This window comes from Dreissena polymorpha, chromosome 11, assembly GCF_020536995.1.
Source record: "Dreissena polymorpha isolate Duluth1 chromosome 11, UMN_Dpol_1.0, whole genome shotgun sequence".
Classification (NCBI taxonomy): Eukaryota; Metazoa; Mollusca; class Bivalvia; order Myida; family Dreissenidae; genus Dreissena; species Dreissena polymorpha.
In genome coordinates this window covers 37,170,596-37,195,225 of record NC_068365.1, presented here as the reverse complement: position 1 = coordinate 37,195,225, position 24,630 = coordinate 37,170,596, and the positions used below count along the sequence as shown (strand labels likewise).

At 38.8% G+C, this 24,630-nt stretch overlaps 1 protein-coding gene across 1 annotated transcript; it reads left to right on the top strand.

The window, feature by feature from the left end:
* Positions 1-2,489: 2,489 nt before the first annotated feature.
* Positions 2,490-23,534, top strand: LOC127851351 (cytochrome b5 reductase 4-like). Its single transcript, XM_052385078.1, has 15 exons — positions 2,490-2,597; positions 7,353-7,506; positions 9,728-9,828; positions 10,520-10,616; positions 11,660-11,686; positions 12,399-12,441; positions 13,396-13,547; positions 13,933-13,965; positions 14,663-14,788; positions 16,766-16,906; positions 19,205-19,357; positions 20,214-20,367; positions 21,372-21,458; positions 22,288-22,452; positions 22,806-23,534. The coding sequence occupies exons 1-15, from the start codon at positions 2,496-2,498 to the stop codon at positions 22,855-22,857; spliced, it is 1,587 nt and encodes a 528-aa protein (XP_052241038.1). The 5' UTR covers positions 2,490-2,495; the 3' UTR covers positions 22,858-23,534.
* Positions 23,535-24,630: the final 1,096 nt, after the last annotated feature.

The following is a 24,630-nucleotide window of genomic DNA, read 5'->3' as shown; positions in this document are numbered from 1 at the left end:
ATGGGAAGCTTCACTACCAAGAGCAGATGGGCATATTATCAGCGGGTTCTGGTTGGATGATTTTTCACAGATTTATGGCCCTTTGAAATTCCCATTAACTGTACATATAGTTCAATTCTTGTCCGGCTATTTCTCAGCAACTAATGACCAGAATTCAATGAAACTTTATGGGAAGCTTCACTACCAAGAGGAGATGTGCATATTATCATGGGTTCTGGTTGGATGATTTTTCACAGAGTAATGCCCTTTGAAATTTTTATATAAAAAATTCTTGTCCCCAACTACTGTGCCCTCAAGACGTTTCCCTTTTATCTGAATATATGTTCAATAATTGACCAAAAAAACATGGGGAGCATCCACCCGTCTCTGACGGTTTCTTGTTTTATTACCAGTCTGGGTTATTTCACTTCCATTCATGTATGTTCCACTATCAGTCTGAGTTTATTTCACTTCCAGTCTGAGTTTATTTCAGTACTAGTCTTTGTATATTTCATTACAGTCTGTGTATATTTCACTACCAGTCTGTTTTTTTTCACTACCAGTCTGTGTTTATTCCAGTACCAGTCTGTGTTTGTTTCAAAAGCAGTATGTGTTTATGCCACTACCAGTCTGTGTTTGTTTCAAACCAATATGTGTTTATTTCACTACCAGTCTGTGTTATGTTACTACCAGTCTACAGCATGTGTTTATTTCACAACCAGTCTGTGTTTGTCTCACTACCAGTCTGTGTTTATCCAGTACCATTTTGTGTTTGTTTCAAAAGCAGTATGTGTTTATGCCACTACCAGTCTGTGTTTGTTTAAAAACCAGTATGTGTTATTTCACTACCAGTCTGTGTTTATATAACTACCAGTCTTCAGCGTGTGTTTATTTCATAACCAGTCTGTGTTTGTCTCTCTACCAGTCTGTGTTTATTCCAGTACCATTTTGTGTATGTTTCAAAAGCAGGTATGTGTTATGGCACTTCCAGTCTGTGTTTATTTCACTACCAGTCTGTGTTTATGTTACTACCAGTCTGTGTTTATTTATTGCCAGTCGTGTTTGTCTCACTACCAGTCTGTGTATATTCCAGTACCAGTCTGTATATATTCCAGTACCAGGCTGTGTTTGTCTCACTACTAGTCTGTATATTCCAGTACCAGCTCTGTATATATTCCAGTACCAGTCTGTGTATATTCCAGTACCAGTCTGTGTTTGTCTCACTACTAGTCTGTATATATTCCAGTACCAGTCTGTATATATTCCAGTACTAGTCTGTATATATTCCAGTACCAGTCTGTGTTTGTCTCACTACTAGTCTGTATATATTCCAGTACCAGTTTGTGTATATTCCAGTACCAGTCTGTGTTTGTCTCACTACTAGTCTGTATATATTCCAGTACAGTCTGTGTTTGTCTCACTACTAGTCTGTGTATATTCCAGTACCAGTCTGTGTATTTTCAGTACCAGTCTGTATATATTCCAGTACCAGTCGTATATATTCCAGTACCAGTCTTATATATTCCAGTACCAGTCTGTGTATATTCCAGTACCAGTCTGTGTTTGTCTCACTACTAGTCTGTATATATTCCAGTACCAGTCTGTATATATTCCCAGTACCAGTCTGTGTTGTCTCACTACTAGTCTGTATATATTCCAGTACCAGTCCTGTGTATATTCCAGTACCAAGTCTGTGTTTGTCTCACTACTAGTCTGTATATATTCCCGTACCAGTCTGTATATATTCCAGTACCAGTCTGTGTTTGTCTCACTACTAGTCTGTATATATTCCAGTACCAGTCTGTATATATTCCAGTACCAGTCTGTGTTTGTCTCACTACTAGTCTGTATATATTCCAGTACCAGTCTGTGTTGTCTCACTACTAGTCTTGTATATATTCCAGTACCAGTCTGTGTTTGTCTCACTACCAGTCTGTATATATTCCAGTACCAGTCTGTATATATTCCAGTACCAGTCTGTATATATTCCAGTACCAGTCTGTATATATTCCAGTACCAATCTGTGTTTGTCTCAGTACCAGTCTGTATATATTCCAGTACCAGTCTGTATATATTCCAGTACCAGTCTGTATATATTTCAGTACCAGTCTGTATATATTCCAGTACCAGTCTGTATATATTCCAGTACCAGTCTGTGTTTGTCTCACTACTAGTCTGTATATATTCCAGTACTAGTCTGTATATATTCCAGTACCAGGTCTGTGTATATTCCAGTACCAGTCTGAATATATTCCAGTACCAGTCTGTATATATTTCCAGTACCAGTCTGTATATATTCCAGTACCAGTCTGTGTATATTCCAGTACCAGTCTGTATATATTCCAGTACCAGTCTGTGTATATTCCAGTACCAGTCTGTGTATATTCCAGTACCATTCTGTATATATTCCAGTACCAGTCTGTATATATTCCAGTACCAGTCTGTATATATTCCAGTACCAGTCTGTATATATTCCAGTACCAGTCTGAAGTCACCGTCAGCTGGATGACCCCGACATGAGCAGTCAGAACAACCTCACCACACCAGATGGGCTGGCCTTCCCTGCCATGGGCTCACAGCAGAGGATATCTGTGGGCTCCCAGGGTGCCAGGAACAAGGTAAATGTTACCTTCATTAATACTCAAGTACAATTTTTCTTGCAGAAATCAATGCTTTTTATCTGAAAACTGGTATAATGAGGGGCATCTTTTTTCATTACAAGAATTAAAAAAAAAAAACACCATAAACAACACGGGCCAATGTGCAAGGAAATGTACGACAAATATAGAATAGTTTACTAGATTAGATGAATTATTCTTTTTTTGTTCCAGCAGCAACAATTATAATGATGCAATATTCCAAAAACTGCCAACAACTATAATCAATTGTGTCAATAAATCATGTCTTCAGACCGATCTAATCATCTTATAAGACACCCATCTCAGTGTAATTCCAGACACATTAATTATGTCTGATCAATGTTACAGTCGGTCTGTCTATGACATTTGTATACTAGCAAGTTCTTAACAAAAGTTGTAGTGCACCAAATTGGATAATGGGGCTTAATGCATGTGCATAAAATGTGCCAGCCTAATCAGGGAAGACATTTATCGCTTTTTTATGGAATTTTGTGTGTTATGTAAGTGTCTTCTTAACAAAAATCCATTGTTAATGGAAAGTTCTGTCCAAGATTAACCTGTGTGGACTTGCATAGTAAATAGCTATTAGAGACTCTCTCTGAAATTTCAAGTCCCAGAGCTTTGATATTAAGTGTAAAACATCAGGTAGAGTTATGTACAAAGTTTGTTAGAATCTTGCCAATGGGGTGAAAACTGGCAATGCCTCAGGAGTCATATTATTATATTGACTTATGTTGTAATTAACTTAAAATGTCTTCTATTATGGAACCACAAGGATCGTTGGTAAAATGTTTGTTGTGTAGGACAGTGGTTCTGTTCAAAGTTTGTTCAAATCATGCCTAGGAAAACTGGTCACGCCCTAGAGGTAACCTGATTTTTGTACACCTGTTTTATAAAAACTGGACGTTTTATAGTTTCACCTTGGCGGCAGGCGGGTGGGCGGGCGGGGGTGGGTGGTCGGGCGGCGTCCACAGCAGTTTCTGCTCTCTAATTCAATAGTTTTCATCCGATCTTAACCAAACTTGGTCAGAAGTTTTATCTAGACAATATCTAGGTCAAGTTTGAATATGGTTCATGCCGGGTCAAAAACTAGGTCACAGGGTCACTTAGTGCATTTCAAGCATTTAGCATGGTGTTCGCTCTCTAATTGAAGTAGTTTTCATCCGATCTTACCAAACTTGGTCAGAAGTTGTATCTGGACAATATCTAGGTCAAGTTCGAATATGGGTCATGCCCGGTCAAAAACTAGGTCACTGGGTCACTTAGTGCATTTCAAGCATTTAGCATGGTGTCCGCTCTCTAATAGAAATAGTTTTCATCGGATAATCACTAAACTTGGTCAGAAGTTGTATCTAGAAAATATCTAGGTCAAGTTCGAATATGGGTCATGCTGGGTCAAAAAGTTGGTTACAGGAATATTTAGTGCATTTCAAGCATTTAGCATGGTGTCCGCTCTCTAATTGAAGTAGTTTTCATCCGATCTTCACCAAATCTGGTAGAAGTTGTGTCTAGACAATATCTAGGTCAAGCTCACATATGGGTCATGCCGGGTCAAAAACTAGGTCATGAGGTCACTTAGTGCATTTCAAGCATTTAGCATGGTGTATGCTCTCTAATTGAAGTAGTTTGCATCTGATCTTCACCAAATTGGTCAGAAGTTGTGTCTAGATGATATGTAGGTCAAGTTCAAATATTGGTCATGGTAAAGTTATCAAGTTGTCCAAAACCTTCAAACGGGCGTATCTTGTGACAGTTTCGCACCCTTGTTAAAGACTTGTGTTGTAATAAACTTAAAAAAACATATTTTCTATTCTGAAACCACATCATGGGTGAAATATTTCAGTGTGTGTTTTCACCATTTTGGAAATGGGGCTAAGGTCCATTTGGATTGGGAAAATGGCAGCGTATTGACTAAAATTGAGAAAATAGTGTTGTTTTGCTAACAAATGCTTTAAAATTAAGAATAAAAGTTTTTTCAATAAAAAATGACGAAGGGTTAACTTATAGAGCTGGATGGGTACTAAATATTGAGATTTAAGATAAAAGATTTTTTTTGTTGTCGGAAACTTTCAATTGGGAATTTTTAGGTCAAACTTGGGAAAAATACATTCTTTTTTTTTCCAATTAGGAATCATGGGGCCAAATACTGTTCCTAAGTTTGAATATAAAAATCACTGTATTTGTTGTGTTATATTGCATTGTGATCTTGTACAAAGATTTTATCAAACAATCCCCTTGGGTTAACTGGCCACCAACAATGGGTCACTTGATTTATATTGTAATATATCGTAAATAACTTAAGTACATGTACTATAGTAAAATAAGAAATTTCCTCTTAAAGCACAAGTCTCAGATCTTTATTATTTGGTACGAAACATCAGATCAAGGTCCGGTACAAAGTTGGTTCAAGTCATACGTTTGGGCTTTAAACTTACCATACCCCAACAGTTACATATACTAAGATATTTAAATAGAATAAAAAACTAAAAAATCACTAAATATTTGGTATGTAATATTGTCTGGTAGTCCTACATTTACAAATTGTTTAAATCGTGCCCTGGTGTCAAAACTGGCAACACCCCAGGGGTCACATAATCTTTGACTTATATGTAGCAAGAAGGTTACCAGGCTTGCACCCAGATCTAGGATAGTGCCTTCCCTATTACAATACAAAAAGGTCACATGGCATTTATTATTGCATCTTATTGCACTTATTATTTATTTATAACCCAATAAACAGTATTTGTAATGAGTAAATATTTATCAATATTCATGTCTTTTGTTTTTAGCTCACCTGAGCACAACGTGCTCATGGTGAGCTTTTGTGATCGCCTTTTGTCCGTCGTCCGTTGTCCGTCGTCCGTTGTGCGACGTCAACATTTGCCTTGTTCACTCTCTAGAGGCCACATTTACTGTCCAATCTTCATGAAATTTTGTCAGAAGATTGGTTTCAATGATATCTTGGATGAGTTCGAAAATGGTGACGTTTGCTTGAAAAACATGGCTGCCAAGGGGCGGGGAATTTTCCTTATATGGCTATATGGCTATAGTAAAATATTGTTAACACTCCAGAGGCCACATTTATTGTCCGATCCTCATAAAACTTGGTCAGAAGATTCATCCCAATAATATCTTGGACGAGTTCGAAAATGATGTAACGAATAATTACAGCAAGACACTGGGCCAGTCACAAATATAATTAAGGATTTGAATTGGAATACCTTGCAATCAAGAAGACAACAAGCTAGACTCATTTTGTTTCTATAAAATAGTATATAATCTGATGTTGATGTCAATCCCCTTCACTATCTCACTCCATACATTAGACACTCACGCCATCACCATCACATGGCATACCAAATACCACCAAGTACAGCTGATTACCACAAATTTTCTTTCTTTCCAAGAACAGTTGTACAATGGAACACACTTCCATCTTATGTAGTCAGCGCTGATACGATCCCTGGATTTAAATCAGTGCTGTCTACATCAGTGTTCCTTCCTTAGATCACATGATTCTGCTTTTATCCTGTTTTTAACTCGACTAATATTCTCACCACATGCACAGTTGTATATGTATATATTTAAGTCTTAAGTGCTTAAGGTGTTAGATTTTGCACCTTTTTTTTATCACTGTTGATAGGATTTTCTTGAGTTGATTGAGTAACTCAGGAAACCTATCAATCTATTTTTTTTAACCCCCCACGCATGGCCATAATGTATCAGTATTAAACATAGCCATTATTATAAAAGAAGAAGAAGAAGATTCATCCCGATAATATCTTGGACGAGTTCAAAAATGATGCCGGTTGGTTGAAAAACATGGCTGCCAGGGGGCGGGGCATTTTTCCTTATATGGCTATAGTAAAACCTTGTTAACACTCTAGAGGCCACATTTATTTTCCGATCTTAGTGAAACTTAGTCAGAAGATTTAATATAATAACATTATCTTATCCCAATAATATCTTGTTATCTCAGGTGAGCGACTTTGGGCCTTTCAGGCCCTCTTGTTTGTTTTAAGTTTTTCTTTTTATGCCCATATAAAATCATAGACAGTGAGCATTGCACTTGTCAGTCAGTCTGTACAAACCTCCATTGCATACATACAGATTTCAGACATTATTTGATATGCAACTTTCATCATTTATCAGGCAAGTGTAGAATAATTTGCCCATAAATAATCACCATGTTGAGACAACGTGTGCCTTGAGATTAAAATTCTGTGAATAAGCAGAAGAATAATGTTCCATAGTAATACTGTTCACTCACATATGACCCTTGCTCTGGGAAAACAGTATTAATGCATGTGCTTTAAGTTTCAATTAACCCTTTGCATGCTGGGAAATTTGTCGTCTGCTAAATTGTCGTCTGCTGAAGTTCTAAAATTAGCATTTTCTTCGATTTTTTTCAAAGAATACTATCAGAATAGCAAACAGTTGGGATCCTGATGAGACGCCACGTTTTGTGGCGTCTCATCTGGATCCAAACTGTTTGCAAAGGCTTTTAAAATTTGGTTCCCGCACTGAAAGGGTTAAGATTAGCCTGTGCAGTCTGCAATCAGAGACAACTCTTTCTCCTCTTGAAATGTTTGTGTAAAGGTAGTCCCTTCTAAACAAAATCCAATCTAGGTGGAAAGTTTGGTTCCTAACTGCACAGGCTAATTGGGGACAACATTTAAAACAAATGCATTAAACATTATTTCCCATAGTGAGGCTCATGTGGTCATTTTCCAGGTCCAGCTGACCCCTGGTCACTCATTGATGGACTGGATCAGGCTCAGCAACAGTGGTAAAGACCTGACCGGGGTCGGGGGTCGCAAGTTGGAAGTGTCTACTGAGGAGCTCCAGAAACACAACACGGAGAAGGACTGCTGGATAGCACTCAGGGGTGGGTAGAGAAGTATTAGTTTTGTCACAGAATTTTGAAGGGACAATGTGTGTTTTACCCTGTCATAATTCCCAGATTCGCGAGATCATATGCCTAATGATAAATTTTGATGTATTCAACACTGTTGATACAGCAAACATGCACAATATAACAGGTACACTACGCGACCCATGATTTTTGCCTTATCCGCGGGGTCACGGTGGACAGTTTGATTTTTTAGTGGAAAATCACCGAGATTTCACGTGATTCGTCACATCGCCGTCGCGCGAGAGCAAGATAATCTTTGCGTGGATTCTTCGCAATTTTGTGGTGATTTGCAGAGATTCACCGCGATTCACCTTGATTACAGTGGAAATCGGTCACATCGGTGTTTTGCCAATTAATCCGAATCATATCGATATCTGTATACATACTGCTTTTCTAATGTGAACAATTATCTGATAATCCAACATAATTACAACATCACTTACGAAAATAATAATCTTAAACATTTATAACGACAAATATGTTTAGGAATTTCATAAACACAACATATGCCTACGCCATTTTTCAGAAGTGTAAAGAGTACAGTGCATTATGGGACACAGCTTTCATTGGATGAGTGAATTTTAATTTAGATTGAATGCAACATGATCATATTAAAAAAAATGTTTTATTGGGTCATACGCAGTATGTAAAAAACTTGCTTCCCAGGGACTTACTGCTAACGGGTAAAAATGAACGTGAATATTTGTTAACAGTTACACTGCGTTAGCATGTAAATAATTGTCTGTTTTTTTTTCTTTTTTTTTTCTTACACATGCTGCTCTGATAGGGAATACATGTAATAAACACTGACTCGCGAGTTGATCACACCTTTATTGAAATTACACAACAGATCAACACCAAAAAGCTGTCGAAGGTGGTTTGACCTCTAAGCGATTAAAATTGGTTAAACAGACGGATAAAGCAATGAAGCTGTGATTGTCGCCATCTTTGTATCGGATTGCCGAATTTCAGATTTCCAGTTTGCGGAGTCATTTTTTGCCAATTCCCAATGGTCCAAATATTTATTATTTCGGTTATTTACAATGTTTCCTAGTTGGCGGAATGCATATTTCAGATTCCCATGTTGCCGACTTCTTTTCATCGCGAAAAAAGGTGAATCACAGCGGTTCACGGTGATTTGCGCTGATTGCCGTACAGCAAGATACATAGCGCGACGGTCACCATGGAATATGAGACATCACCCAAATTTTCTTGTTGCTAGGAATCACCACGATTTGTCACATTGCATCGATCGCGGTGATGCGAGAATCGCTGCGAAAAACACGGGTCCCGTAGTGTAGCAATGTCATTTGTTTGTTTCATTATGTCATATGTTGTTTTAGTGTTGTTTTCAGCCATTTTCTTTTTTCAAGTTCTAAATAAAGGTAGAAAAAATGTGAAAATGATTGGTGAAATAAAATACTAACAAAAACCTGAGCCACGTGTTGTTAAGTTTGTTTTAGCCTCGCTGAATAAACTCATGTGTATTAAAAACTATAAAATAGTATTCTCTCTATCCCTGTCCATGTGTCCTTCTGAGTGTGTCAGACCAGCCCCTAAAAGTGGGATGTTGGTGTACTATGGTCACATTTGAGCCACACTGGAAAAACAGGGCTGAATGCAGGTTTGTAAAGTGTTGTCCCAGATTGGACTGTGCAGTCCACACAGGCTAATCAGGGACAACACTTTCCCCTTTTATGGTATTTTTCATTTAAAGGAAGTCACTTATTAGCAAAATACAGTTTAGCTAAAAATTGATGTCCCTGATTAGCCTGTGCAAACCTAGCCAAGCTTATCTGGGAGGACACCTAACGTACATGCATTAAACCCCATTTTTCCAGAGCGAGGCTCATTTCTAGTTAGCTCGGCGTTTTCGGAGAAAACCTGAGGTATTGTCATAGCCAGCTCGTCGTCCCCCATCTGAAGTCCGCCGTGCTAAAATCTTTACATCGGCTCTAAAATCAAAGTGCTTCCACCTACAACTTGAAACTTCATATGTAGATGCACCTTGATGAGGTCTACATGCCACACCCATTTTGGGTCACTAGGTAAAAGGTCAAGGTCACTGTGACCTCTATAAATAATAATCTGTCATGCCTTCATTTATTCAAAACTGCACTTGTAGCCGAGCAAGGCACCAGTTATGCGGTGCTGTTGTTTTCTATTTCTGTTCACTGAGAGGCCACTGTTTCAGGGAAGGTGTACAACGTTTCTGCCTACATGGATTTCCACCCCGGGGGTATCCCAGAGATGATGAGAGGGGCAGGGAAGGATGCCACATCTCTCTTTGATGAGGTAGGACATATGCAATGCAGTCTTCGGGTCATGAAGATGGGTCGATGGCCAAGGCCCATCATTCTGACCTGCATTTTAGCAGAATAGTACTCTTTTTTATCCCCTGCCAAAGGCCGAGGGTTATAGTTTAAGCGTTGTCTGTCCGTCTGTCTCAAACTTTACAGAAACTGTATAAGATTTGAACATGCAACTTCATGGGTGTTTAGATATAAATTAGGGAAAAATGCCATGCCTAAGAACCTTAGCCTTACACTCTCTTGAATAAGAGTTAGTGCCCTTTGTTGTATTTCTATGATCTTGAAGAGTTATTGCCATTTGTTGTATTTGTATGATCCTAATGTTATTTTTCAGGGCTATATCTTAGATACTTTACACAATTTCAACATTCAACATACATCTTTGTGGAATAGATATCATTGAGAAGTTCCATGCTCAATAACCATAATCCTACGCTTTGTTATTTTACAGTTATTTTGTTTTTCAACCATCGGCATGTTGGTCTGTCACACACACATCACAAATTCGTCCAGGGAATATCAAATCAATGAATTTGCTTGTTGGTCTTAAAAAGTTGGTCTTTATAAGCGAAAAGTTTGTATCTGTGAGCCCACTACAAATTTGAAATTTACACATGGCCTGGCTTATGTGTGCCTTGTGACATGTGTGCCTGTGTCTGATGTGCCTGTTTCAGATCCACAAGTGGGTGAATGCTGAGTCCATGCTGGAGAAGTGCCTGGTCGGCAGACTCAAAGTGGAGAACACCCTGCTCAAGAAGGCTCTACTCAATAGTATGTAGTCTAACCCTCCATACCCTCCCCATCAGTAAACCATCTACGCCATTATCATAGTACAAAGCACCGCCACCACCCCCAATAGAAAACCATCACCCTAACGCCCATATCAGTTTGGTTGAGGACAATATGGTCTAAGGTCATAGTTTAAGTTCAATTTATTTACCTACATAAAAATATTTTGTTTAATTATTTTTAACGATATGTACTAATTATACAATACTTATAGTCTTATATATAAAATAATGAAGGATGTGTTCTAATTATGTTCAACAACAAAATCATGAATAACCTTACACAGAATGTAAACCTTGTTATGGTGGTTGTTAGCCGTTGTTTCTATAGACAGTTTTGAATGTGGGCTGTTGTACCAATTAGAGTGTATTTATGTGGAATTACATGCGACACACTGTATTTGACCATATGCCTTTTTCAGTGCCTTGACAAGTCAGAACTAGCTTAGAGTTGAAGTCTGTTTATTTACATTGTGTTACCCCAAGTATAAATGCAACTTTTGAAAACTAATTTTTAAAATATCAATTAGTTAATGCCCAGTTTTTATGCCCCCGGTAGGGTGGCATATAGCAGTTGAACTGTTAATCAGTATGTCAGTCTGTCTGTCCGTCTGTCTGAAAACTGAAAACTTTAATGGTCATAACTTTTACAATATTTAACATAGCAACTTGATATTTGGCATGCATGTGCATTTCATAGAGCTGCACATTTTGAGTGGTGAAAGGTCAAGGTCATCCTTCAAGGTCAAAGTTCAAATTTTGCAATATTGAAGATAGCAACTTCATATTTGGCATGCATGCATATCTCATTGAGCTGCACATTTTGAGTGGAGAAAGGTTAAGGTCAAGGTCATCCTTCAAGGTCAAAGTTCAAATATGTTGCTTCAAAGCGACGCAATAGGGGGCATTGTGTTTCCGACAAACACATCTCTTTGTTATATTCAAATTGCTGTTATGGTATTTAAATGAATATTTACCCCTTGACCTGCATTTTTTGGACCTCTAATGCCGTGTGTTTATTTGCAGGTCCCAAACAAGACACAGTTCAAAATGGTGAGTAATCTGCCATATGTTGTTTTACTTACTTCAACAAAATGTTTACCAATATAATTTGTTTGTAAACAGTTGAATTCTTTGCCACTTTTCTCTAAGATGTTTGAAACAAGGCATAACCTTATAGTATGGTAACTTTTACACTGGTGGTTTGCAACCTGTGGATCCACAAGTATTTCACAAATTCAAACATCCTTATCATGCTTTACAGGACTTTGTTTTCTTCTTATGTAGATACTGTTTATATTCGTTAGCATACATACATTAGCATTCTTGTTTGTTTTTTGTTTTTCCAAAAACTACTTTTTCACGGACACAGAATTTAAGGATTACTTATTATAACAAAAAAAGAGAAACTTGTGTCAGTCACTTCTGATGAGTTTGTGTTTAACCCTTTGCATGCTGGGAAATTTGTCGTCTGCAAAAATGTCGTCTGCTGAATTTCTAAAATTAGCATTTTCTTCGATTTTTTTTCAAAGAATACTATCAGAATAGCAAACAGTTTGGATCCAGATGAGACGCCACGTTTTGTGGCGTCTCATCTGGATCCAAACTGTTTGCAAAGGCCTTCACAACTCGGTTCCCGCACTGTAAGGGTTAATTTCTGGATCAGTCACCACGAAGTCAACAAAAATTAATGTACCACAAATAATAATATTTTTACAGTTACACGCCCATGTTTTCCAAGATTCACATTGTGTTATGTTTCCAGGAGGATTCCTTGCCCCTGCCACACCGGCTGTACAGTCTCCCAGGTAACACAGATACAAACTTAAGAAAAATAATTGGTACATACTAAAACCAAGTGCAATGCTGCAGCTAAGCCTACATGGAAAAGCACATCAACCTGTTGTAGAGTTTTATTTTCCTTAAATTTTGTAATTTATGCCCTGGCTCGATGGGGTTCCTTTACATGGCCAAAGTGAGGCTTGTTAACACTTAAGAAGTCACTTTTTTTGTCCAATTATTCTGAAACATTCTCAGAACATTTCTCCGTATGAAATCACAATCTAGTTCCAAAATGATTCTGAGTAAGAAAGCAAGGTTAGAAGCCACATCTATAACACAAACATCTTAAAAGCCGCTCAAAACAGTGCACTTGGTTTGAGTCTCAGATGTTCGCCTTAAGGCTTTTGGTCCTTGTTTTCAATGAAGTCATAAATTTGCTGTAGACTCATCAGGATGCAGATTCATTTAGCCCAGTTTTTCAACTACATATATATTATATATACACCAGTTTGGTGTGAGTCAACCTGCATGATTTACAGGTAAAGTTTGAGTTTCATTCCGGTCCATTGATTTTTGGCGAAGCTATTTGCCCTGAACTTAGAAAATTTCTTTAGAATAACAGTTTTCCAGACTTTTTCCTTAATGTTTGCTGCTATCGACCTGATTTTTGGAGTGTCATTCTACCTGCATGACTTAATGATCAAGTTCGAGTTTCGTTCTGGTCCATTGATTGATGAAAAATTTATGGGCCTTTGACTCAGGAATTTTCTCTAAAGTAGCTGCTGTGCGGCTTCAAAGTGCCTTTTGGGTTATTGTGTTTTAACAAACACGTCTCTTGTTTGTTTTTTTGCCAACTCTTTAAACAAAATTAACTATGAAAAGGGAAAGTGTCATCCCGGATTAGCCTGTGTGGACTGCACAGGCTAATTTGGGAAGATACTTTACGCACATGCCAATTAACCATTCTAGCCATGTTGCAGGTTTGACTGGTTCCAAAGTGGCCAGACTGTGTCTGTGGTCGTGTTCACCAAGTGGCCACACATCACTACAGATATGGTGGAGGTTAGCCTGCAAGGCAGAGCACTCTACATGATCCTGTGTGTGAAGAGCTCAATATACACAGTGCATATCAGTAAGAACTCTTCAATACTATGTTCACTAAATAATTGGATAACAAATTGAATAAAATGTATTGTTACCTATGTCTTTCAGGCAGAAGACATTAGTGCACTATTCTATCTCATTTTGTTTTTCCAGGGTTAAATACCACTTTTATCTCTCCAACAAACATTTTAATATATGGGGCTAAAAATAATTAACTAGGTTTTAAAATAACAACACTACAAGCTAATAACTGGTTGGCACTTGGTAAATGTTGTTACGTTTAAAATTTTATTGTATTTTCCTACCAACCTCCTTGTATACATGTATAAAAAATGTTTGATTTGATTTAAATATTTCAAAAAGACTTTTTAAGAATGCGAAAAAAAATGTAATCTTTGTGTTTGTTTTTTCAGATTTGGAAAAAGATGTAAATGAAGAGTATAACTGTAAGTCTAACAAACAGCAAGGGTGTTCATGTTTTTCCATCATATAAGTTTGCAAAAATTCTTAAGTTAAGCAGTTCTTGAATTTCATACAATACAATGAAAAAAAGGAATATATTATTTAAGAGTCAAATAAAAATTGACATGGTTGATTTTATGAAAAACAAAAAAGACTAACTCAACCTTGACAACTTTGTATTCATAGACATGCAATCAAGATAGTGTTGAGCTGATGGATAATGTAAGGGAGCTGCAATCTGGAAAACAGGGCTTAATGCATGTCTGTAAGTTGATGTCCCAGATTAGCCTGTACAGTCAGCGAAGTCTAATCTCTGACGACATTTTCCGCCTTAACTGGATTTAGCTAAGAAGAGACTTTCTTTGAATGAAATAATGAATATACCATTAAAGCAGAAAGTGTCACCCCTGATTAGCCTGTGCAGACTGTTAGGCTATGTACAAACGGCATAAAACCAGAACAGCCTGCGAGTTACTCGCAGTCTGTTCAGGTTTTATGCTGTTTGCTGCTCACCAGTATCTAGGTGTTTGAAATGCAGTCTTTAAAATTTGAATCGAGTAAGAAAGGTCTTTAATTAAATTGAAATTTCTAAGGGACTACAAATGCGTCAAAATACGTATCTACCGGTATGTGGTATTGGGTTAATTAATTGCCCAAAATGTGTGTGACACCATGTTTCAGTGCTGGTATCCAGTGACAGTGGCAAGGTGGAGCTGGTACTGGGCAAGTCTCAGCCAGACGTTCAGTGGTCCTGTATAGGCAAACACGCGGACGGACACAACACCTACCTGGCCCAGAAAGACTGGGGTAAGTCACAAACACGGGAGGGACACAACACCTACCTGGCACAGAAAGACTGGGGTAAGTCACAAACACGGGAGGGACACAACACCTACCTGGCACAGAAAGACTGGAGTAAGTCACAAACACGGGAGGGACACAACACCTACCTGGCACAGAAAGACTGGGGTAAGTCACAAACACGGAAGGGACACAACACCTACCTGGCACAAAAAGACTGGGGTAAGTCACAAACACGGGAGGGACACAACACCTACCTGGCACAGAAAGACTTGGGTAAGTCACAAACACGGGAGGGACACAACACCTACCTGGCCCAGAAAGACTGGGGTAAGTCACAAACACGGGAGGGACACAACACCTACCTGGCACAGAAAGACTGGGGTAAGTCACAAACACGGGAGTTTCACAACACCTACCTGGCACAGAAAGACTGGGGTAAGTCACAAACACGAGAGGAACACAACACCTACCTGGCCCAGAAAGACTGGGGTAAGTCACAAACACGGGAGGGACACAACACCTACCTGGCACAGAAAGACTGGGGTAAGTCACAAACACGGGAGGGACACAACACCTACCTGGAACAGACAGACTGGGGTAGGCTGGAGTTCCCCTTCCTGGATTACCACCCAGAGCCTTGTTATTGGAAAACTGGGCTTTATGCGTGCGTTAAGTGTCATTCCAGATTACCCTACTCTAGGCATAAAGTGTCGTCCCTGATTAGACTACAGACTTCAAAGGTTAATCTGGGAAATACTTTATGCACATGTACTAAGCCCAGTATTCCCAGAGCAGTGGTCCCCACATAGTCGCGTGCTACTGTAAAACTGTAATATCTACTTTCTATATCAGATACTTTATCAGATAAGTTCCATGTTTTTGTTCTCGAGTGTTTTGATTGCAAAATCCTCTCAAAAACATGTTTTAACAAGAGAACCCTCTGAATCATATTATTTCAGATAATTTTGTAGAATGATCAACAATATGTTGACATTTGATTTTCCTGATTTTATCAACCCATATAGAAGACATTTGTTGTTCAAGATGATAAAATGGTTGTGCTTGATCTTTAAATATCAAAGTTATTGTTAGAACATATTTAGTACAATTTTATGTGTAAAGAAGGGGCAGAAAATGCCCAGCAAAGTCAGCCCTTTGGAGCCAATAAGTTATTACCTTAAATGTTCTAACTTTCTAACGATGTGACCTAAATTTTTAATTGGTCAGAAATATACATCACTGGAACAAAGCCAGAAATAGCGGCATTAAAAACTTGCTGATTAGGTGTTTCACAAAAGGAGAGAAATCCAGGAATTTCTTGAGACATAAATGAGCCTTTCTCTTGGGAAAACAGGGCTTAATGCATGTGGGATAACATTTTATGGTTTTATAGAAGTTTGGGTTTAAAGGACGTCTCTTATATAGAGAAAAATAGGTTGGTGACGTGGATGGAGAATGGTTAGCGGGTAAGTCAGAGGAATTTATTGGGTGATCCTCCAACCAGCCAGATATTTTTCTATTATTCTATTTATCATGTCATTACACCGAATCCAACAAATTTTTCTTTTTGTTTTATGCCTTTTGTCACCGTTCATTTACATTGTAAAAGAGTTTAACTGGAGAATTTTGCTGGTATAATGACGTCATTTCGTCAAAAAATTACGTCATTTCACAGTAAAACAGAGCGACTGACAGATATTCGAGGTCATGTGGTCAACTAGCCTAATAACTTTTGGGTTATTAGGTTACTTGGTTATCAGGCTTATTTAAAGGCATGTGACAGGATAAAAACCAAAATCCAGTTTAGGTGGAAAGTGTAGTTCCTGATAAGCCTGTGCTGACTGTGCAGGCTAGTCTGCGGGGACACTTTACCACTTTACAAATATGAAGTAAGCCCAGATTTCCAACGCGCGCATCAATTGAAAGTGATAGTCTAAGTCATAATAACCATTTTAACAACCAATGTGCCCTTGTTTGCAGCCCCTGTGTATCGTGACTGCACGGTGGAGTCAGTGATGTCGGTTACCAGGGATACGAATCTGTACACGCTCAGTCTGCCCAGGGGGGTGAGGATGTGTGTTCCCATAGGCAGACATGTACATGTACGGCACAATGTGCAAGGTAGATGAAACACAAAGTGAAAGACATGTAAAATAATATTAATTTTGGAATATAAAACCTTCGGTTTTGTTAAGCAAAATGTTAAGCTTGAAAGTTAAAAAAAAAATATATTTATTGTGGATAAATTAACATAAAAGAAGGTTGTGAGTCATCTTTTCATGCCATGGACTCAAGCTAATATACTCAAGGTTAAGGGGTTATATTCTGAACCTTTTTAAGACAATGTATATTAAAAAATTATGACTATTATTTAATGATCTTTTATTATCTTTAAATGTAAAAAATTATGAAGTTAAGTATCTTTATCGTGAAAAAAGAACCTAAGAATAACTGTTTTTGTCTTCCAAAAAAAGCTTCCATAAGATATACAAAGAGAATCCTTGATGATAAAGACATGCCTGTATGTTTGTAGATATGGATGTGGCCCGTAGCTACACTGTGATGTATGTTTGTAGATATGGGTGTGGCCCGTAGCTACACTGTGATGTATGTTTGTAGATATGGATGTGGCCCGTAGCTACACTGTGGTGTATGTTTGTAGATATGGATGTGGCCCGTAGCTACACTGTGGTGTATGTTTGCAGGTATGGGTGTGTCCAGTAGCTACACTGTGGTGTGTTTTGCAGATATGGATGTGGCCTGTAGCTACACTGTGGTGTGTGTTTGCAAGTATGAATGTGGCCCGTAGCTACACTGTGGTGTATGTTTTTAGATTAGAGCTGCAACGATTCGATCCGATTCATCGAAAATCGATTCGAAATGCTTCGATTCGATTACGATACCAAACCTACCAAATTCGCTTCAATACTTTAACATATATACATATATATACATAGATACATAAAGCGCGCTGTATTCTGCCTATTGATACAGGAAGGTGTAGGTTTTATCTTTACCTGTAATTACGACGCGCGCGATTGGTTGCTTATTATTTTAGTCATCCAATCAATAAGCCCGTTACGGTCTACTTTCGGAAAAAGCGTCAAAATGGCTGAACAAGTTGTTGCCGACAAATTGAAATTATCAGATGCGCCTAAGAAGCTAAAATCAAAAGTGTGGCAGTATTTTGGGTTTCGGAATGGTAGCCCTACCGATAAAGCAAAGTGTAAACTGTGCTTCACGGATGTGGCGTACGCTAAGTCCGGCTCAACCACTAATCTAATGCAATACGTCAAACGCAAATATAACGTTGGTTTAGCAAGACTAAGACTAAGAGGTCGCACAAGTGAAACTACTCAATTCGCCAGAAAAGTTGTTATATTTCTGTTGGAGTTTTGTTAAGTTAATTAGAGAATGTGATTTGTCCTTCAGGTAACAGGTAACAGGTGATGCTGTCATGGCACAATTGTAGACATGCTTATAGCGGTTTTGGGTAAAAGTATAATAGTGATAATACTACCATTCAACTGATTCCAATTACGTTCTTCTGATATTTTTTTTTATATTATTGTGTAATCAACACAATCTTCTAATCAGAAGTTTTTATATTAAAATTGAGTCCTAATTTGCTATTGTTTTTTTTGTGTTTTATTGAAATTACATTTGAACAGAAATGTTAATTTTTAGGCATAAGAGTGAATATATGATAAAACTAGGTTTGAAGATGAATCGAATCGAAAAATCGGTATCGGAGTGTCTGAAATCGAAATCGAATCGAATCGAGCTGTTGGTGAATCGTTGCAGCTCTATTGTAGATATGGATGTGGCCCGTAGCTACACTGTGGTGTATGTTTGTATATATTGATGTGGCCCGTAGCTTACACTGCGGTGTATGTTTGTAGATATTGATGTGGCCCGTAGCTACACTGCGGTGTATGTTTGTAGATATGGCTGTGGCCCATAGCTACACTGCGGTGTATGTTTGTAGATATGGATGTGGCCCGTAGCTAAACTGCGGTGTATGTGTGTAGATATGGATGTGTCCCGTAGCTTACACTGTGGTGTGTGTTTGCAGGTATGGATGTGGCCCGTAGCTACACTGTGGTGTATGTTTGTAGATATGGATGTGGCCTGTAGCTACACTGTGGTGTGTGTTTGCAGGTATGGATGTGGCCCGTAGCTACACTGTGGTGTGTGTTTGCAGGTATGGATGTGGCCCGTAGCTACACTGTGGTGTATGTTTGTAGATATGGATGTGGCCGGTAGCTACACTGTGGTGTTTGTTTGCAGGTATGGATGTGGCCCGTAGCTACAATGCGGTGTATGTTTGTAGATATGGATGTGGCCCGTAGCTACACTGTGGTGTGTGTTTGCAGCTATGGATGTGGCCCGTAGCTACACTGGGGTGTATGTTTGTAGGTATGGATGTGGCCCGTAGCTACACTGCGGTGCTGCCCTCCCTGTCCCCAGACGCCCAGGACCCCCGCCAGCAGCAGGGTACCACCTTCTACCTCATGGTGAAGATCTATACACAGGGAACTCTCACACCCTGGATAGGGGCACTCAAACCAGGTATAAATGAGTTGCATTCTGAGAAAACTGGGCATAATGCATGTGCGTAAAGTGTCGTCCCAGATTAGCCTGTGCAGTCTGCACAGGCTAATCAGGGACAAAACATTCTGCATTAATTGGATTTTTGCGAAGAAGAGACTTCATTTAAATGACAAATGTCATAAAAGCGGAAAGCGTCGTCCCTGATTTGCCCGTGCAGATTGCACAGGCTAATCTGGGACGACACTTTACGCACATGCATTATGCCCAGTTTTCTCAGAACACGTCAACACGACTCAAATGATAAGTGGGTACTTGTTAGGTCAATAAATCTGTGCCATGGTTGACTTTTAACCCAATTATTGTCCCCTACCGGTTTCATCAGAGGGGACTTATGGTTTGAGCTCTGTGAGTTTGTCTGTGAGTCTGTCTGTCACACTTAAAAAGTTCTTAATATTTTTTCATGAAACTTGCAATATGGATAGATGGCAATATGGACATTATGCACGTCATTTCATTTTGTTCCTAAGTCAAAAATTGTGGTTGCTATGGCAACAACAAAAATATAAAATTCTGAAAATGGTGGAATTTCTGACAATGGTGGAGCCGGTAGGGGACCATATTGCTTGACAATAGCCTTGGTTAGAGGGGGTAGGGGGAATTAAAGTGATTCAATATCAGACTATAAACCCAAAACACCTTTAAAAAATCATTTAAGTTGGATTCATTCAAACCTACCGGTACATATAATTAAACTTAAACCTTTTAACAGCATGCATGTAAATGTATTAGGTATGTACTATGTGTGCCTGTCGATGTGCTTGATAAATAATGCCCCCCCCCCCAGCCTCAGTGCCATGTCTGGCTATTATTCAAGGTGATGTGCTCCCAGTGAGCAGTTTTGATGGAGACTTCACGTGGCGGGACCACCAGCATTGTGGTACTCTGGTCATGTTTGCTGCAGGGACAGGGTTCACCCCTATGGTGAGACTCATCTACACTGCACTGATAGAGGACACCACCAGAGAACGGTAAGGCACTGATAGAGGACACCACCAGAGAACGGTAAGGCACTGATAGAGGACACCACCAGAGAACAGTAAGGGATGATAGAGGACACCACCAGAGAACGGTAAGGCACTGATAGAGGACACCACCAGAGAACGGTAAGGCACTGATAGAGGACACCACCAGAGAACGGTAAGGCACTGATAGAGGACACCACCAGAGAACGGTAAGGCACTGATAGAGGGCACCACCAGAGAACGGTAAGGCACTGATAGAGGACACCACCAGAGAACAGTAAGGGATGATAGAGGACACCACCAGAGAACGGTAAGGCACTGATAGAGGACACCACCAGAGAACGGTAAGGCACTGATAAAGGACACCACCAGAGAACGCTAAGGCACTGATAGAGGACACCACCAGAGAATGGTAAGGCACTGATAGAGGACACCACCAGAGAACGGTAAGGCACTGGTAGAGGACACCACCAGAGAACAGTAAGGCACTGATAGAGGACACCACCAGAGAACGGTAAGGGATAGAGGACACCACCAGAGAACGGTAAGGCACTGATAGAGGACACCACCAGAGAACGGTAAGGGATGATATTCTCTGCAAAATCCAATATCTTACAAAATGGTAAACTTGCTAGCAACATTTACTAGTTAAAACTTTTGAAAATGATATGTATTTAAGATAATATTAGCCGCATTCTAGGAAAACTGGGCTTAATGCATGTGCATAAAGTTTTGTCTCGGATTATAATCTGTACATGCTAATCAAGGATGACACTTTTTGCTGACATTACATTTTTGTTTAAAAGATTCATCCTTTAAATCAAAATTCTAAAAATGGCTCACCAACAGTTATTATGACTGTAATATGACTGTACTATTCATATACTGTAAGAATTTATGTTTTTAATCGTTACTCTTGGTGGAGACATTCATAGTATGAATGAAATAACTTAGAGCAGTAGTTTGGGGACATGCAACTTTAGAGTTTATGCTTCTGGGTCTTTTTACAGCACAGTGAAGCTGCTATTTTTCAACAAGACGCTGGAGGACATCCTTTGGAAGGAACAGCTGGATTCCCTTGCACTGGCCAATAAAAGGTGAGATACAAATGGCAGTTCCATCCTGTGGACGAACAGCTGGATTCCCTGACTTAACCAATCACAGGTCAGATACATATGGCTTTTCTTTGGCTTTAACCAATCATTAGTCAGATACACGGCTGTTCCATCTAGGTTTAGCATTACTTAAAGTCTTTATTTGACTCCCCATCCGACACCCTTTAACTTGGGGTATTATACAGGTACACCTGCATATTGGCACTCTGGTTAGGTTATAAGGGAGGAACCCTTAGTAGCCAAGTTCATTGTTGCAGAGGTAGAAATATAATTAAACCTACCCGAGTAAATAGATAGCAGATACCTAGTTATTATTTTGGGGTTGACTGAATGAAATTGCCCATAGTAATCATGCCTTCTTTGAAAGGCCTTTTAGTGATGTTGGTCTTTATTCCACTTGTTATTTTAATGCCCCCGGTAGGGTGGCATATAGCATTTGAACTGTCTGTCTGTCCGTCTGTCAGTCCGTCAGAAAACTTTAACATTGGCCATAACTTTTGCAATATTGAAGATAGCAACTTAATATTTGGCATGCATGTGTATCTCGAGGAGCTGCACATTTTGAGTGGTGAAAGGTCAAGGTCAAAAGTAAAACAAATACAATCCAAGGGAAGTAATAAGCTTTAAAAGGGAGATAATTTCTAAACTTGCAAAATGATATATTGAACTTTTATTTCAAAGCGAGCGGCACAATAGGGGGCATTGTGTTTGATAGCCTTGAGTTAGAAGGCCTTTACCATATTTAAGAAGTGATCCCCCTTCCCCCCTCTGAATTATGAGTTCTAACATTAACTTCTGTTTATACCTGCAGGTTCTCTTACGTGAATTGCCTCTCTGAGCCCCATTCTGATTGGTCCGGACTGCAGGGCCGTGTTACCAAGGAGATGGTTCAGGACTTCCTGCCTTCAACATCCAACACAGAGCGCATGCTCATAGCAGTGTGTGGCCCATCACCTTTCACCAAGTCTGTGATACAGTAAGTGTTGTTGTCTTGTGATGTGTGTACTGTTAGTGTAGTTCTGTGGAGTGTCTTCATATCATGAATAATTGTAGTTTTCTTGTGATGTCTGCTGTAAGTAGTTCTTTTATTTACCCACTAATGCCTAAGAGATCCAAATACACTCCCCATTCTTTTGTTCATGACAATTTACTACAATTCAAGTTTTAAACAGGTTTAGTAGTATTTAGTAACGAAACACATCAGACACATTATCAATAATTTTGTTCTAAAATTGAAGTAAAGTTCAGACCATACAAATAACGTGTTTTATTAATTTACAATGTGGCAGCCTTCTCTATGTTCTCCGTGAACACTTTGTGTATTTGCAGGTTCTGTAAAGATCTCGGGTATGAAGACAGTGTACATGGCTTCGAGGGATAAACCAGGGTCATAGTTGAAGACTGAACAAGGCTTGGTCAGGCCCCTGTGGGGCGGAGCTGTGCATCTGGAATCGAGGTGGTCAGCACCCTGTGGGGCTACGCAGGGATCTCATACATACCTCAATCAGGGAGAAGTGCTTCAAGTGAACATGTTTGGTGTCAAGGGAACATGTCTTGTGTAAAGGGAACATGTCTGGTGTCTTTCTCTTAACTAAAAATATGAGACATGTGTAGTGAGAGATAAATTATGAAGACCAGCAGCTTTCTCGTCAAATCCATTGAAGTTCTTATGTGGTGCATGTAAAGTATTATTACAGTTACATAGTTACGGTATACAAACATAGGACAGCTGGTAGTTTGTGTATACAGAAAACTACTGAAAGATATTTTTTATGCTGAATATTTATAGAGAATAATTTAACATCTGCATACCCTTATTTGGCAGTAAACATCTTGGTGTTTTAAACATTATTTAGTTACCAGTGAAGGCAAGTGAACACATAAATATGTTTATGAGAGATCAATAATTTTTAAAGGATGCATATCAATGCCAAAATTTTGCCATAAACCATTTTATTGTTAAGTTTTTGTTTTTTTTAAACATGAATCGGGTACTGTGCTGTGAATATTTTAAATGATGTAAATGTTGATGTATATATCTTTAAATTATTACAATATCTGGAAGTTTATTATTTTCACTTGATTATCATTATGATATCCGCGTGTTTCGAGCTGTACAAGTCGAGCATTCAACTACTGTCTTAAACATTTTTAGACTTTCAGAATATACGGGAGAAGGAAGTTTTGAACCATCTGGTTAAAATAATTCTGCTTAGCTAAAGTGCATTATCTGACAATATCAATTCTAAATATGAGCATTGGATTCCTAATATTGACGAAGTTATGACAATTTCTATGTTTGATGGCTTATCACCGATTTCAAACATTTGGTCAAAAAAGCAATATGTTTGATACTGATTTGCAAGTAAACCTATTTGGTGCCTGCAATGCTCACCAAACTTTTCTTTGTTATTATGCCCCCCTTCGAAGAAGAGGGGGTACATTGCTTTGCTCATGTCGGTATGTCGGTCTGTCGGTATGTCGGTCTGTCGGTCCGTCCACCAGGTGGTTGTCAGATGATAACTCAAGAACGCTTGGACCTAGGATCATGAAACTTCATAGGTACATTGATCATGACTCGCAGAAGACCCCTATTGATTTTGAGGTCACTAGGTCAAAGGTCAAGGTCACGGTGACCCGAAATAGTAAAATGGTTTCCGGATGATAACTCAAGAATGCTTACGCTTAGGATCATGAAACTTCATAGGTACATTGATCATGACTGGCAGATGACCCCTATTGATTTTCAGGTCACTAGGTCAAAGGTCAAGGTCACAGTGACTCGAAATAGTATAATGGTTTCCGGATTATAACTTACATTAAGTCAAAGGTCAAGGTCACAGTGACAAAAAACGTATTCACACAATGACTGCCACTACAACTGACAGCCCATATGGGGGTGGGGGGGGGGCATGCATGTTTTACAAACAGCCATTGTCTTAAAGTGGCTTGTTCACAGATATGAGAACACCTGAAAGCATGTCATTCAGTGTATAAACTCTTTTAAATTTAAGCATAGAAAATCAAATCTTCTCGTAAACCAAACATCAAATTACAATTTGTTTTAAATTTGCACTCATTGTGGTTCTAACAAGGATCTTGATGATTAAATATCTTTAATTGTAACAAACTGTTATTCCTGCATATACCGGTA